This window comes from Onychomys torridus, chromosome 22, assembly GCF_903995425.1.
Source record: "Onychomys torridus chromosome 22, mOncTor1.1, whole genome shotgun sequence".
NCBI lineage: Eukaryota > Metazoa > Chordata > Mammalia > Rodentia > Cricetidae > Onychomys > Onychomys torridus.
Window position 1 is genome coordinate 31,602,298 of NC_050464.1, and position 16,499 is coordinate 31,618,796.

General features: G+C 46.7%; 1 protein-coding gene and 1 non-coding gene across 2 annotated transcripts; both read right to left on the bottom strand.

Annotated features, from left to right (window-relative positions):
- Positions 1-6,433: 6,433 nt before the first annotated feature.
- Rpl6 (ribosomal protein L6) lies at positions 6,434-11,127 on the bottom strand. The gene is given in 8 exon segments (XM_036172477.1): positions 6,434-6,623; positions 6,814-6,903; positions 6,905-6,999; positions 8,157-8,205; positions 8,827-8,970; positions 9,809-9,907; positions 9,996-10,235; positions 11,068-11,127. Coding segments are annotated over 7 exon segments (870 nt in total). The 5' UTR covers positions 11,068-11,127; the 3' UTR covers positions 6,434-6,470.
- LOC118572858 lies at positions 10,491-10,625 on the bottom strand. Its single transcript, XR_004943553.1, has one exon. It is a non-coding gene; the product is annotated as a small nucleolar RNA SNORA42/SNORA80 family (small nucleolar RNA).
- Positions 11,128-16,499: the final 5,372 nt, after the last annotated feature.

Genomic DNA, 16,499 nt, shown 5'->3' on the forward strand with positions numbered 1-16,499 from the left:
AATTCCAAACCAGTCAAGGCTACATGGTGAGAACCTAAGTCAAAAGAAAAATTAAAGGTTGAGGGGGCCGGGTAGGAGGGCCCAGCACTCAGGAGGCAGAGGCAGGTGGATCTCTGTGAGTTTGAGGCCAACCTGGTCGACAGAGCGAGATCCAGGACAGCACCAAAAGTACACAGAGAAACCCTGTCTTGAACACACACACACACACACACACACACACACACACACACAGACAGAGAGAGAGAGAGAGAGAGAGAGAGAGAGAGAGAGAGAGAGAGGTGGAGGGAGGGGAAGTTCCAGTCCCAATGTAAAAATAAATGAAATAATTTAATTAATAAAAAAAGACAAAATTAAATTTTTAAATGAACGAAGAAAGAAAGTTTAGTTGGGCATGATGGTACTGCACAGACATCAGAATGACCAGATTTTCTATTTCTTCTATCTGAAAATCTGTGCCTGCATAGTAATGATTCTCTATCCCTTCCCTCTGGCCTGTAGCCAGACTCAGATGACCATAATCAGCTTCTCTTCTATGGCTTCACCCTCATTGGGTTCCACATCTGAGTGGGATCATGCAGTCAGCCTGTGCTTTAATTACTACACTTGACATCATATTCTCCTGATTCAACTGTGTACTGGAAGCTCACTCAGTTTCCCCTTCAAGAGTGAATAAGCACTCCATTGTATAGATTGACCACAGTCCCTTCATCCACTGATATACACATGTTCTGAAAGGACTCTAGCCAGACCACGCATGGCAAACATGGGTCTAGCCGGCCTTGCCCTTCTCCCCCATTCCCTCTGCCTTGCTAGCAACTGTAAGATAACATTCCTAAAGCTAGCCACCAAGGTCCATTCCCTTATCTGGCCACTCCCTCCTCCTGAGGCTGACCACCAAGATCCAGCTATCAAAGCGCTCAAGTCCAGTCATCAAAGCCTCCTCTGGCTCGTCTAATTAACATACCCAATTAAAATGAAACACCTCATCCTAACACTAGATTTCCCCCTTTGCCTTTATAAACTGCTGTTTGTCTATGTGCCACATCTGTCTCCTCTTTATGCAGTAGCAGTCCTTTGCCCCCACCTCCCCTGGCACAAATACCCTTTCTCCTCACCCTTGTTCCCCTTCCCCTTCTCCTTCATCCTCTATCTCCTGTCTTTGACTCTTATTCCCTGCCTTCTGTCCCTCTGGAGCATATAGACCCCCTTGTGCTGAGAACTTGATCTTGGGGTGTCCTGAGCCAATTCCAGTCCTTTTCGTGTTCAGTCCACATCTGGGCTATGGTCAAGAATGCTACTCTCTGTGGCTGGAGAGATGGCTCAGCGGTTAAGAGCTCAGGGTCTCAGAGGACATGGGTTCCATTCCCAGCACCCACATGGCAGCTCATTGCTGCCTGTGACTCCAGTTTCAGGGGATCCAATACCTTCACACAGACCACATATGCAGGCAAAACATGAATGCACATGAAATAAAAATAAATTATACCGGCGGTGGTGGCACATGCCTTTAATCCCAGCGCTGGGGAGGCAGAAGCAGGCGGATCTCTGTGAGTTTGAGGCCAGCCTGGGGTACCAAGTGAGTTCCAGGAAAAGGCACAAAGCTACACAGAGAAACCCTGTCTCGGGAAAAAAACAAAACAAAACAAAACAAAATACAGCATTGTTTGTCTACCTTTAAATTTGTATTGTACCTGCCTGCCTCCTCCCTAGGGCCCTCACAAAATCCCCATAGTCATGTTCCGGCTCAGCTATAGTATCACTTCCCACAATTCCCTGTGGATCACAGGCTATTTAAAGTCATCTGTGTCCTACCCAAGCTCTGGCTGAGTCTCTGCTAGATTAGATTCTTGGGGTAGTTTGAATGAGAATGGCCCCCTAGGTGCATATATTTGAATACTCGGCTCCTCTTTGGTGGGATTGCTTGGGAAGGATTCTGAGGTGTGGCCTTGTTGGAGGAGGTGTATCACTAGGGGCTGGCTTTGAGATTTTCAAAGCCCACACCAGACCCAGTTAGTGTTCTCTCTCTCTCTCCTCTCTCTCTCTCTCTCTCTCTCTCTCTCTCTCTCTCTCTCTCTCTCTCTCTCTCTCTCTCTCTGCCTTGTGGTTGGTTGTGGATCAGATGTGAGCTCTCAGCTATGGCTTCAGCACCATGCCTGCCTGCCTGCCACCATGCTCATTGCCATGATGGTCATGGACTCAGTTGACACCATAAACCCCAATAAACTCTCTTCTGTAAGTTGACTTGGTCATGGTATCTCTTCACAGCCACAGAAAAGTAACTAAGACAATTCTCAGTTCCCCAATTCCCCATCTATTAAAACTAGTCACGTGACTGAGGATCTGGTCATCTCTCTCTCTCTCTGTTTTTTGGGACAGGGTTTCTCTGTGTAGCCCTGGCTGTCCTGGTGCTCTGGAACTTGCTCCATAGTAGATCACGCTGGCCTCAAACTCAAGAGATCCACCTGCCTCTACCTCCCAGCACCACCTGGGTTTTCATCTCTTCTTAGCCTGCCCCTCTAGGTCCCACACTGGCTGCTATGCCTGGGGAAGTCAAAGAGCAGCTGCTGACCAGTCAGCTGCCCCGCACACCCACCGTCCTTGATATCAGCCCCAGCTCCAGCTCCTTTGGGCCAACTGGACCTTATGGATGACAGTCATGGGCTCAGCTATGGGGCATGTAGTGAGTAGTACTCTGACCAGCACCTTCAGTGGGAAAGTTCTAAGCTTTCCCAGCCTGTGTGTTCCAGCAGGCTCCCACATGTCCTGCTACACATCCCCTGCAGTTAGGACCCAGCTCCTATGAGATCTAACAGTTCTGGACTGTTTGACCTATCCCTCTGACCTAGGTAGGAGTCCTAAGTTATGGCCCTGCTTACTCCATCTAACCTCTCAGTGACAGCTCGGCAATGAGATTGTACCTGGGACAAAGTAAGGAAAGGACTTCTCACCTCACAGATTACCAAAAAATATAAATGTTCAATTACAGAGTTTACTTAAAAAAAACAATTCAGGGTTTGGGAATTTAGCTCAGTGGTAGAGTGCTTGCCTAGCAAGCGCAAGGCCCTGGGTTCGATCCTCAGCTCCACAAAAACAAAAAACAAACAACAAAAACAACTTCCAAAAAACCAATTCATCCAAGCCCTTTTTTTTTTTAAAGGTTTATTATGTACAGTGTTCTGCCTGCATGTATGCCTGCGGCCAGAAGAGGGCACCAGATCTCATTACAGATGGTTGTGAGCCACCATGTCGGAATTGAACTCAGGACCTCTGGAAGTGCTAGTGTTCTTAATCGCTGAGTCATCTCTTCAGCCCCGCTTCTCTTTAAGATTATTTAATGTGCACCCATGTTTTGCCTATACACCTGTATGTATTCTACATGAGGGTGTTGGATCCCCTAGAACTTGATTTACAGTTGTGAGCTGCCATGTGGGTGGGTGCTGGGAGTTGAACCCAGGTCCTCTGGAAGAGCAGTCGGTGCTCTTAACCACTGAGCCATCTCTCCAGCCCCTCACGCCTTTTTTTTTTTTTTCTTTCAAATATATGACTATCTTGGGTTGAACAGTTTTCTGTGAATTTGTAGCCACCAAAAGTTGTGAATATCTAACCTGGAAACAGAGCCTATACAAAGGGATCAGGGTTGCCATAATCTGTCATTCGTTTCCTTTATTACATTTGTGTCTGTGTACATATGTGCCTGTGTGAGCCTTTGTATATCCATGTGTTGTGTGTCTGAGTATACACATGTATATGTCGATGAATGTGTGTATATTTACATGTGTACACATGGGTATGTGGTTGAAGTGTGAACATTCTGAATGCACTGATGCACACAGCTATTGGTTCACATGAGGTAGAGCAGAACATCACTGAACTGGAAGCCCACTATTTTACCTAGGCTGGCTGACCAATGACCTCTTGGGATCCCTTGTCTCTGCCCCCTAACGCTGAGGCTACGGGTAGCTGCAGCCATGTGCGGCTCCTTACACAGGTCCTGGGGGTTTGGATTCATGTTTACAGAGCAAGCACTCTTCTCCAGGGCGCCTTCCCGATGCTGAAGCAGCAGCTTACACATCCCATTCGTAATCCCTTTTTCCTATTAGTGTTTGAGAACCCTTGTGCTTTAGTGATGTACCTGTACATGCACCTGATAGTCGGAGTGAATCTCAGTAAAAACAGAAAGCTGCTTTATGCTTACACAGGTAAGCACACCTGTGCAATCAAGACAAATGAATAATCTTCTTTTAAAGGATGAATATGTTAGGCAGAATTGGTTTTACATTTACCTAAGTTTTCTTGCCCCTGGGAAGTGAGAATTATCATTATAATACTTTGGTCAATACAGACCAGGCCTAACTCATGATGGGGGACGTGGGAAGTGGGGAAGTGGGAATCCACTTGTGTGAACAGTGTCTCCCAAGCTTGCAAGCAGGAAGACAGACCAAAAGGAACTTTAAGAGCCAACGGTGCCGGGCGGTGGTGGCGCACACCTGTAATCCCAGCACTCGGGAGGCAGCCAGGTGGATCTCTTTGAGTTCAAGGCCAGCCTGGTCTCCAAATTGAGTTCCAGGAAAGACGCAAAGCTACACAGAGAAACCTTGTCTCGAAAAACAAAAACAACCAGTATGAAAAAGGGCCAATGGTTAAGAGCATGGGCTGCTCTTCCAAAGGTTGTAGGTTTGTTCCTAGCAGTAACTCAAGTTCCAGGGGTATCTATGGCACACAGACATAGACATACATTCAGGCAAACCACTCATACAAATTAAAAAAAAAAAAAAAAGCCAATATAGGGCCAGTAATATGACTCTGGGTAAAAGCACTTGCTGACTTGTGTCCAGTTGTCCTGACCTCTACAAGCATAGTCTGTGCCCATGTGCATTCAAAAACTATTCTGTGCCCATGTGCATTCAAAAACTATCTCCCAATTTTGATAAAAATGAAGTTACCAAGCAGTGGTAGTACATGACTTAAACCCTATTTATTGTTTTTGAGGCAGACAGACAGACCTGAGTTTGAGACCAACCTGGTCTATAGTGAGTTCCATGACAGCCACAGCAACATAGAAACTGTCCCCAAAACCAAAATGACAAAGCAAAATTCCCTAATGGAACAACTAATTATAATGTAGACAAGCACTCTGGTACTCAGTGGGCACAAAAAACAGGTGTATCAATCTAGGGCTCCTACCAGTTACAATTCATTAACAAAGTAAGATCTCACAATACAGGACTTCTCACAACACCTCTTGTCATAGTTCTGACGGGGGCTGGAGAAATACTCCTGAAATGAGCACTTGTTACTCTTGCAGCACATCCATACTGGTTCACAGCCATCTCTAGTTCCTTTTCTGGGGGAATCCCTGGGGACCAGGCATGCACGTGGTGCACACATTCACGCAAACATTTAGAAAAGGAGGTGGTGGTACAAGCCTTTAATCCCAGCACTTGGGAGGCAGATAGATGTAGGTGGACCTCAGTGAGTCTGAGGACAGCCAGGGCTACACAGAAAACCCTGTCTTGAAAATCAAAACCAAAACTCTGACCGGAAGAGACCAGGAATACACATGGCACACAAAATGCATATACTGTACCATGTCTGGCTCATGAGGCTTTTCATGAGCTGGATTACAGCCACTATGTAATAGCATACAAAGCATGCGTATCTTCTGCCAAGAACTGGGATGGGATGATGAATGTATTCTGTACACTGAGACTCAAACACACAATTTCAGGATTGGAAGATGAGCTAACAGCTAAGCAGAAATGGTTTACAACTGAAAGGACTCATTTCCACATAATTTTAGCTTTGATCTGTTCAGTCAGGATGATTCCGCCTTTTTTGGTGTGTGTTTTTTGAGATAGGACTTCTGTGTAGCCCTGGCTGTCGTCCTAGAACTCAGACCCACCTGCCTATGCCTCCTTGGGATTAAAGGTTTGGGCCACCACTGCCTGGCTGACTCCACCATTTTTTAATCTGTTAAGGGTGGAAGAAAATTCAACAGGAGAGCTGGGTGTGGTGGTACATGCGTATATAATCCCAGCACTGGGAAGCAGAGGCTGGCAGATCTCTACTGAGTTAGAGAAACCCCGCCTCAAAATAATTTTAAAAAAATTGCAACAAAGCAAGATACTACTAATGAATCCAAAGCCAAGAATGCTGGTCCAAAACTGCGAGGCCAGGCCCACAACATATACCACTCCCTTGCAACCCCACTCTGTAAGAGGTAAAACTATACCCACAGTAAAAGCCAGCCATGGCTGTGTGTGCCCAAAATCCACCACCAGCTGGGGCAAGGGTATAAACAGCATGATCCAGAAGCTCACTAGATGGCTAGCCTAGCATATGGGTTTCAGAGCCTCTTACTGAAAGGGTCAGAGGAAGATACGGAATACCTCTAAAGTACTCACTCAATATACGAACACACAAAAGACACAAAGAAACACATGAAGTTGTTTAATTAGGTTGTTAGCAATTTAGAAAACCAGTTTGTGAGGATACATCCCGTTCGTTAGAGAGAACTGAGATCGCAGGTAGCCCTGGAGCTGAGGAACAGCTTTGATCTTTGGCAAAATCTGCGAGTCCACAGCTTTCTGATCAGCCTTTCGCTGCTCTGTAATCTCGTATTTCTACACAGAGAAAAGGAAACATTTAGAAGCAACACTCCCTACAAACAGTCCTACTTCTCAGGGACTGATAAACTGATAAAAGCAACTTAACCCCCCTCCCCCATCCACTCTAAGAGCAGCAGACCAAGGATAACTGAGGTCACCCTTGCCATCTACAACAACCCACTCAAGGTGACTGCTCCACCCTCACCTCCTTCTCGGTGTCGAAGATCTCCCCCTCCTGGTGCCTGGGCTTGCGCAGCTGCTTCTTCTTGAAGTAAGCGTCAGTCAGGTGTTTGGGGAATTTTAACCTTGCTGATATCAACTTTTGTAGAGGTGGCGATGACAAATTTCTGGTGTGTTCTTCGCAGAGGAACTCTGTTGAGGGCAAGAGGTCCTAAGGGAAAAATTTAAATTAGAAGGATCCGAGTTTGAAAAATAAGAATTAAGATCTGGTCTGTGCATAGTGAGGGAGAGGAAGGTGGATCTCGGTGAGTTTAAGGCCAGACTGGTCTACATAGTGAGACCCTGTTTCAAACAAGCAGACAAAAAGGTTAACTGGGGCATGGGGGCAGAGACCTAAAAAGATGGCTCAGTGGTTAAATAATGCACTCTCACAGAAGACCCTTAATTGGATTCCCAGCATCCACAGAGGGTCCACAACTGTCTAATTTGGAATATGCCATCTGCTCCAAAACCTGTCTATGCAGAGCTTTTCTCTCACCCTGCCTTTTCAAGGGACCCAGGTGAGAAGAGGGCCATCTTTTAAACGGGCTGGCTGAAATTATAGAGTATATGCCTGTCTGGAATCATTCTCTCTCCTGACCGATGTCCTTGAGATCTGCCTGTCTGTCTCCTGAGCACTGGGATCAAAGGCGTGCTCCACCTCACCCAGCCAACATTCACTCTTCACCTTTCTAGAAACCCCCATGCCAGTCTGTACAGCTCCAAGCATATCATGGGGCCAAAGAGTCGTCACACTGCTATCAAAACGTGCAGCACAGAGGGAGCACTCAGAATCAAAGTGTCCCGATCCTGTTGCTTTCTCTACCTGGCACACTGTGTAGAGTACATCTGCACATGCCATACTACACACAGTACACGAGGTAGAGGGGAGGGTTCAACCTGCACAAGTCCCCTCTTCTCCTTGTACTGTGTAAGTCCCAGGGATCAACGTCGGTCTCTCAAGTAAGCATTTATTTACCCACTAGGCCACAGCTTTAAATTAAACCTGACTGCTGTAGCAGTGGCCGGTGAGACAGCAAGACAGGAAGGCCTGAATTGTCCCGACCTCCATATGGGCTGTATGTACCTCCTACCACAAAAATTTAAGGGTGGGTCTCAATTTCACAGCAGGAAGGCTGAGGCAGGAGGGGTACAGTTAAGTCTGAAGTCAGCTGGAGCTATACGGCAAGCCTAGTCAACAGTCAAGCCGGCAACAGTGACTGGCACCTGTGATCTCAACACTTAGGAAGCAGAAGGATTAGGACAAGGCTATCCTGGGCTCCATGATACCCTTCGAAAACAAAAATTACTAAGGATTTTCTGTCTTACCTGTCACAAGTAGCAAGCCACTGCCCAGCTGCTTCAGGAAAACCACTCTCTGGAAGTCAAACAGAAAGTGACATTTAGCAAATGAACCCCAACTTCTGAATTAACCAAAACACAAAGTCAGTAAAGAAAGGTCTAGGGCAGTGGCTCTCAACCTTCCCAATGCTGGGACCCTTTAATACAGTTCCTCATGTTGTGGTGACCTCTAACTGTACAACTGTTGCTACTTCGTAACTGTAACTTTGCTACTGTTATGAACTATAATGTAAATATCTGATGTGCAGATGATTTAAGGTGACTTCAAAGGGGTCAAGACCACAGGTTGAGAACCACTGGTCTAAAGGCAGTTGTGAGATCACACACATATAATCAATCCAGCACTCAGAAAGTAGAAGCAACAGGATCATGAGGTCTTCTCAAAGATTTTTTTTTGGGGGGAGGGGGAATAACCCACCAAAAGGCAACTTCTATTCACACAGTCCAAGTAAGGAAGTAAATTACATGTACAATTCACACAGCACATATAAAGGTTACACAACATTCACAGTAGGTAAAAAAGCAGCATGTACTAGTACTAGGCAAGCAAGGACTAACCTCAGAACATAAATCACAAATCCCCCCTACCACCACAGAAAACAAGCCTATTATCCAGCCCCCTGTGGACACTGCTCACCTTGCCCCTGTGGCGCCCGGTGAGGATGATCAGGACGGTCCCAGGAGTGATGCTGGCCCGAAGCTTTCTTACGTGCTGACTGAAGGGCTTTTTGCCATGGCTCAGCAGCTTCCGAGGCACATCTTCGGTAGGATAATACCTGGGCTGGAGAGAGTACAAGAAATCTACTCAGACCAAGAGGGCTGAGTTCAGAGACACAGCCTCCTAAACCCCAAAAAAGCACCAGGAACATGAAAAGGAATCTCTATACCTTGGATAGCCCCTCTAAGCCAAACTGAGTGTTTCTCTGTAGACCAGGCTGGCCTAGAACTCAAGAGATCCATTTGCCCCTGCCCCTCCCGAGTGCTGGGATTAAAGCCTGGCTTAAGATTCACTTATGTTTATATGTCCTTCTGTGTGGACATAAGTGCAGGTGCGCAGGCCAACACTGCCCTGAATCCTACTAAAGCACTTCTTCAGAATGTTTCAACGAGGTATGGAGGAGGCAGGACAACAGGAAATTTCATGTCAGCCCTTTCTCAAGCACAAGAACAATGGGGGAAACATGGTTTGTTTTCCCACGAAGATAAAATATGTCAAACCTCTTCTACCTCAGCAGACTCTCAGCAGCAGAAACACAACTGACACCCATTTATTTATCCACAAAGGAAAACATACAGCACAAAAATAGACAGTGGTACCAGCTTGTTGAATTAACTCACACAATCCCGGCTTGCAGTGCTCTGGTGTGCTGGACCCCCACTGAGCCACACACACCAGCCCGACAACTCACACCTAAGTACACCCAATGGACATAGCCTCTCTTTCACCTAACCCTGAGAAAAGTAACACAACCTACCAAAAGTTACCACGCAAACTTAAGAGCCCAGAATCACCTCTTCTAGCAATCTGGAACAAACACACGAACACCCACCCACCCAAGAAACCCACACCTCCACATCCTTCAAATTTAAATCCAACCCCCACCTCCTCCAGCTCCTACCATTTTTCGTAGCTTCACCACCCGGGTACCGCCGTTCTTGTCACCACCAACCGGTTTTGTGACTGTAGCAAGGACCTTCTCCTTTTTCTTCTTTTCAACCTGCAAAGACAAACGCGTCAAGAAGGAGTGCGGCAGACAACCACCCTTTACGGGGAGGTGGTGGTGGAGCATTTCCTTCCTTTCTTACCTTGGTTTTTGCAGCGGAGTACTTTCTTTTGTACAAGGCCTTTCTGGAATACATAGCAGATCGGGAGTACCTGCCAATTCCTCTAACCAGGGCTGGGTTCCGGCTGCAGTGGGGCTTCCCCTTCTTGGTCTTTTTAACCTTAGGGTCACCCTTTTTGGCGGCTCTGGCATCACCGCCAGCCTTCTTGGCCGCAGGTTTCTTCTCTTTTGTGCTAGGCTTTTCGCCCTTTTCACCCGCCATCTAGTGATGTCGAAAAATAATAAAGGCATTTCACCAATCACCCGTAACAAGCCAGTACCCAAACTAACCTGCTGCTTGCAACAGGTCTGCCTCCCAGACGCCACACGTGTCAACGCCTAGGACCCTTAGTTTTCTGCCGAAAACTTAGTGGTTCATTATTTTATTCTCCCATTCTGTGAATCAGAAAACCTAAGACAGCCTTTGGGGGAATCCACCCAGCAAGGAAGCCCCTGCTTCAAGCCCGTTGTCCCATTTTACTGTGCGACCCTCTTCAGTGCCACTAGCCTACAGGCAGAGGCCAGGCAATGGTTCGGGGCCACGGAGTTGCTCTAGCACGGGACACTATGACAGGCCCAGGGCAACGGGCCTGCCATAAATCCAAACCCATGCACTTGCTCGGAACTTTTGAAGACCACTCTCTCCGCGGTCCCCAACTCGGCCGAGAAGCCAAAAGGGGCACTCTCCGAGCGACTTCCGGGGGGAGCCGCGGAAGCAGTTTCTCACTTCAGTCGCAAAACCCAACGTGGCCGAGGCGACCTCTGCGGAGTTCTGGAACCCCGACCCCGGCTAAGGGGACGCACCTCGCCGCACAGACCCTCTAAGATTCCCCAGGCTACGGCGGCCGGTAAGGCCCGGCGGCCGTCTCAGGCGCTACGCTCGCTCTGCGCCCTCTTCCAACCCACGCCGACAGAAATGATGCTCCCGAGAGACGTGGCGAGTGACCTCGACCATAGCGGGCCCCGGGCGGTGGCCCTCGGACGTCCCCCGCCTTCGGATGGACGAAGATTGGGGTCCCGAAAGCGGCTCTCGCACAGACGCCCGCCATTCCTACCTTGCAAGATGGGAAAGAGAACTAAAGCCCCGGCTTCCGGTCTATAAGCAATGACGGGAGGTGTCCAAGATCACTTCCTTCCTGTGTGGGACATCATGGGAAATGTAGTTTTTCTTACACCGTGGGCACTGCAACAAACCCTGACTGGGGAACGATTTTCCTTAAGCGGTCAGGGCGGATGAGAGGGCTCAGCGAGCAAAGGCGCTTTCTTCCAAAGTTATGATCAGAACTTGACCCTTGTGGTGGAAGTCGAGAACGGGCTTTACAGAGTTGTCCTCTGACCTCCATGAACGCTCACACACAAATTGGTAGTTAAAAAAAATTAAAAATTAATAAAAGAGTGTTTGTTCATATTAAAAGTTAAACTAAGTATTCTTTGAAAAATAAACAACCGAGTATATGTGACAGTTCCTTGTTTTTTCGATTATATTTTTATTCATTTTAGGTGCATGTTTATGTATGTGGGTGTGGGTGCACACCACAGCATGCAAGGTGGAGGTCAGAGAACACCTTGGAGGAGTCTGTGCTCTGCTTCTTGGAGGAGTCAGTGCTCTGCTTCCAACCACGAGTCCTAGGAATTCAACTCAGGTCATCACACCGGCGGTACAGATCACAGCTCTTTTCTGCTTCACAGTGCTTAGAACAGCATGTACACATTATTTCGATACTCCTGATTCAAATTCCTATTGTCTTCTATTTGTTACCTGTTGCTAGTGGTAACTTGGCTTTCTATGTATGTGTGTGTGTGTGTGTGTGTGTGTGTGTGTGTGTGTGTGGGTGTGTGTGGGTGGGTGGGTGTAGGTCACAGGACAACTTACAGGATTCAATTCTGTAGTTCCACCTTGTGGGTCCTAGGGATGGAACTCAGAGGAGTTTTTTTGGTTTGGTTTGGTTTGGTTTTTCGAGACAGGGTTTCTCTGTGTAGCTTTGTGCCTTTCCTGGATCTTACTCTGTAGCCTAGGCTGGCCTCGAACTCACAGAGATCCACCCTGCCTCTGTCTCCCGGGTGCTGGGAGTGTGCCATCATTGCTCGGCTGTTAGTTTTTCTTAAGATTTATTTATTATGTATACAGTGTTCTGCCTGCAGGTATGCTTGCACACCAGAAGAGGGCACCAGATTTCATTGTAGATGGTTATGAGCCACCATGTGGGTGCTGGGAATTGAACTCAGGACCTCTGGAAGAGCAGTCCGTGCTCTTAACCTCTGAGCCATCACTCCAGCTCCTCTCCCCCTGCCCTCCCACCTTTTGTTTTTTCAGGACAGTGTCTCTCTATGTAGACCAGGCTGGGCTCTAATGCACAGAGATCTGCCTGCCTCTGCCTGTCAAGTACTGGGATCTACGGCGTGCAGTCCATGCCCCCCTCAATCTTATTATCAGTGATTGTACTTTATGGCAGTCGAGAATCATTTGCTGTCCAGGTACAGCCTCAAGGAGAAGCTTTGACATTTGTCTCTCTTGCTCTCCTTTTTTTAAGAATGGGAGTGTTGGGGATTTAGCTCAGTGGTAGAGCACTTGCCTAGCAAGCGCAAGGCCCTGGGTTCGATCCTCAGCTTAAAAAAAAAAAAGAATGGGAGTGTTAGCACCTTTTTAAAAATTCTGTTATTTAGCTAGTTAGCTAGCGTGTGTGTGTGTGTGTGTGTGTGTGTGTGTGTGTGTGTGATGTATGCACATGTATGAAGGTGTATGCGAGCGTGCAGGGAACCCATGCATGTGTGAAAACCACAAGAGCACCCTGTCCTCTAGCACTCTGTGCCCTGTCTGCTTGAGACAGGATCTCTTTCTGAACCTGAAGCTTGTTGTTTTTTGGAGGGGGTTGGTTGGGAGGCCAGCAAGCTTCACGGATCCTCCTGTGGTATATGACTGCTGAGGATCCGAACTCAGGGCCTCATGCTTCCTCCTGCCCTTTAAGACCTCCTCTCAGCCCCTCAGCGCCTGTGTGTGATCTCAGCAGCTGTTGCTGCAGAAAAATGTCACCAATGAAGTACGGAGTTGCTCACTGAAGAACCAGACAACAGGCTCTGTAAGTGACTCATGCTAGAACAGTAGTCTAATGTCTCAAGGTGCCGTTTTCCCGAACATAGGAAGAAAGGGAGGGGGGAAGGGAGGGAGGAGAGGGAGGAGGGAAAAGTTTGACGTCAGTCTTTCACTTATCATGTGGAGTCCTAGACATGTGCAATGATCCGATACTGAAGTAAAAGCATAACTGAGCTCCCTCTTGTGTTTGGTTGTGGTATTGCAGAACGCACAACTATAACGTTAAAAATTATTAAATTCCTCTTTCTAATTTTTGAGGACCAAGCTGGCCTCAAACTCCCAAATACTCTCCTGCCTCTGTCTACCAAATTCTGGGATTAAACATGTAAACCACTACATGCAGAACCTGTTTTTACTTTAAAAAATTGTCTATTTATCATGTTTATGTCTCAAATAATGATAATAGTAATAGCCAGACAATGGTGGTGCACGCCTTTAATCGCAGCACTCGGGAGCCAGAGACAGGTGGATCTCTGAGTTCCAGGCAAGCCTGGTCTACAAAGTGAGTTCCAGGACAGCAAGGACTGAACAGAGAAACCCTGTCTTGAAAATAAATAAAGTAAAGGGTTTGGGGATTTAGCTCAGTGGTAGAGCGCTTGCCTAGCAAGCGCAAGGCCTTGGGTTCGGATCCTCAGCTCCAAAAAAATAAAATAAAATAATAGTAGTGATAATAATAAATAAACAAAATAGAAAAAATCTTAATATGTTATACATTTTTAGTGTAGGTGGAAATGTTTGTTTATTATATGTTATATATGTTCAGGGTAGGTGGGGAATGTGTGTTTATATAGATAAAGAGAAAACTGTGGCAGTGTAACAACAAGCCATTAACACCGATGGCAATCTGATCCTGGTGTTGGGAGGTTACTTGGGAGGATAAGGCAGGAAGCTAAGAAGTTCAAGACCAGCCTACCTACAGAGTGAGTTCAAGGCCAACCTGGGCTACTTAGTGAGACCTGGTCTCAAAAAATAAAAGGAAGCCAGGCAGTGGTGGTACACACCCTTGATCTCCGCACTCTGGAGGTAGAGGCAGGCCTATCTGCAGATCTCTGGGAGTTCAAGGCCAGCCTGGTCTACATAGTCAGATCCTGTCTCAAAGAACAAAGCGAAGAGTGCTGAAGAGATGGCCCAGCACTCGCTGCTCCTGCAGAGGACACAAAGGGGGTTCCCAGTGTAAAGCAGAGCATTTGTGGAGGTCAAAGGACAACTTGTGGGAGTTGACTCTCTTTTTCCACTTTGTGGGTTCTGAGGATTAAACTCTGATCATCAGACTTGGCAGCAAGTACTTCTTTCATCTCCTGAACCATTGTGCTGGACCCTGGTTTTTAGATTCATTTGTTTATTTTTATGTGTGTGTCTGAGTGTATATCTATCCATCTATCTACCTATGTACTTATATAGATAGATATAGATAAATATGTATAAGAAGATAGATAATAGGTCGATACAGATAGCTAGCTAGCTAGCTAGGTAGATAGATACCACATATGTGCAGAAGCCCCAGGAAGCCAGTAGAGAGTGTTGTGCCCCCTGGGACTGGAGTTACAGGCAATTGAGAGTTGACCATGTGGATGCTGGGAACTAAACACAGGTCTTCTGAAAGGGCAGTGTATTAGTCAGGGTTCTCTAAATTAACAGAACTTATAAAATGAATCTATATATAAAGAAAGGAGATTTATTAGAATGGCTTACAGGCTGTGGTCCAGCTAATCCAACAATGGTCCAAGAATCCAATAGTTGTGATATTTTGTTTATGCTCTAAAAAAGCTTGCCTGGAGATCAGATGGTGGAGCTAGCCACTAGTTAACCATACAGCTCAGGCAGTGGTGGCACACATCTTTAATCCCAGTACTTGGGAGGAGGAAGCAGGAATATCCAGAGTTCAGGGCCACTTTGGGCTACATGAGATTGAATCCCCTCTTCTCAGATTTCTCCTCTTTTTATCCTCTCTGCCTGCGAGCCCCACCTATTTCTCTCAACTGCTTCACTATTGACCATTCAGCTCTTTATTAGACCATCAGGTGTTTTAGACAGGCAAAGTAACACAGCTTCACAGAGTTAAAAAAATCAACATAAACAAAAGTAACACACCTTAAAATAATATTTTGTATACAACAGTCCTTTACCTTCCCCTAGACATATATGCATTGTACATGTCTGATGGAGAATGCAGGTCAAAGGTGGCCAACAAGGCAAGCTCAGGAGCCACCTGTTCAGGCCCATTGATCAGGACAAATAGCACCATGATTTTTCACATTTGCTCAGTCCCTTTGTGGCCTTGGAGGTGTACAGGGCTGCTTCTATTTCCTCCCCAGCTGCTCTCAACTGGAGGAGGAAATTAAGAGGGGATGGCATGTGCTTCAGAAGGGCTCGGGTTATCCTAGAGTCCCATGATAGGCCGGCAGGTCCCATCCATGGTGCCAATCATCTGTCCTCATTAGCTTGCAGGAGTTCATGGTTTTTTAATCTTTTCTATATACACACAAGTAAGTGAACATTCCTCACCAGGCTTTCTATCCATGTACTTTCATGTCCTGGTTGTTAGCCTCCAAGTTATAGTCCAGGACACAGATTCCATAGAACACCTCAACTCATTCCCACTAATAAGCAGGCAGAAGCCATTCCTCCTGATGGAGGTACGCAGAGGTACAACCAAACCATGACTGCGAGGCTAGACCAGTACTCTTGCTCTGGAGTCTGTATCTGTGTCTAGAAAGTTCCTTGTATGTTTCATCTAATTAAAGCCCAGCAGGACAGACCTTTAACCCAACTACAGCTGCGAAGTTGTTTGGAGTACCAAAAAGGCTGCATGTTCTTCCCTCTCCTCTCCCCAAAGAGTGGGACAGATCCCCAAAGGGTGGGACAGCTGTCCTAGGTACCCCACCTCCCAAGTTTAGATGTTCACTTCTTGAACTTTAACAAGCATTAACCAAAATCTCCCCACCTTGTTTAGAGCAGCTCACATCTCAAGGGCAGAACAGTTTTCTGGGTTTGACAGCGGATTGCTTTTGGACCCGAGTGGGGATGCAGGTGGCACCCTTGTCAGATCCAGGTCAGTCATCACCAAGTCCAATACTTTCCCTTGTGTTTTCCATGCCTTCTGCTCTTCAAAAGTTGTCACCTTCACTGACGTCTTTTGTACCTGTCTAGAACGTGCTAGGTAGATTAAGTGTCATGGCTCCTTCCACCTCAAGAACTCAAGTCTTCAGGTGTCGATGCTGTGTGGCATATGATGTAACTCTTAACATTTCCAGGCTTCATTGGGTTGGGGAAACATTTTGAATTATTTGATTATCTAAGATAATCTTCACAGCTTCAAGACTGATAGCACTTAAGGAGTCAGTGCCAGGCACTTGATTGAGGCCAGCTCCGACTAGTGAGGAGTTTTTCTCTTTG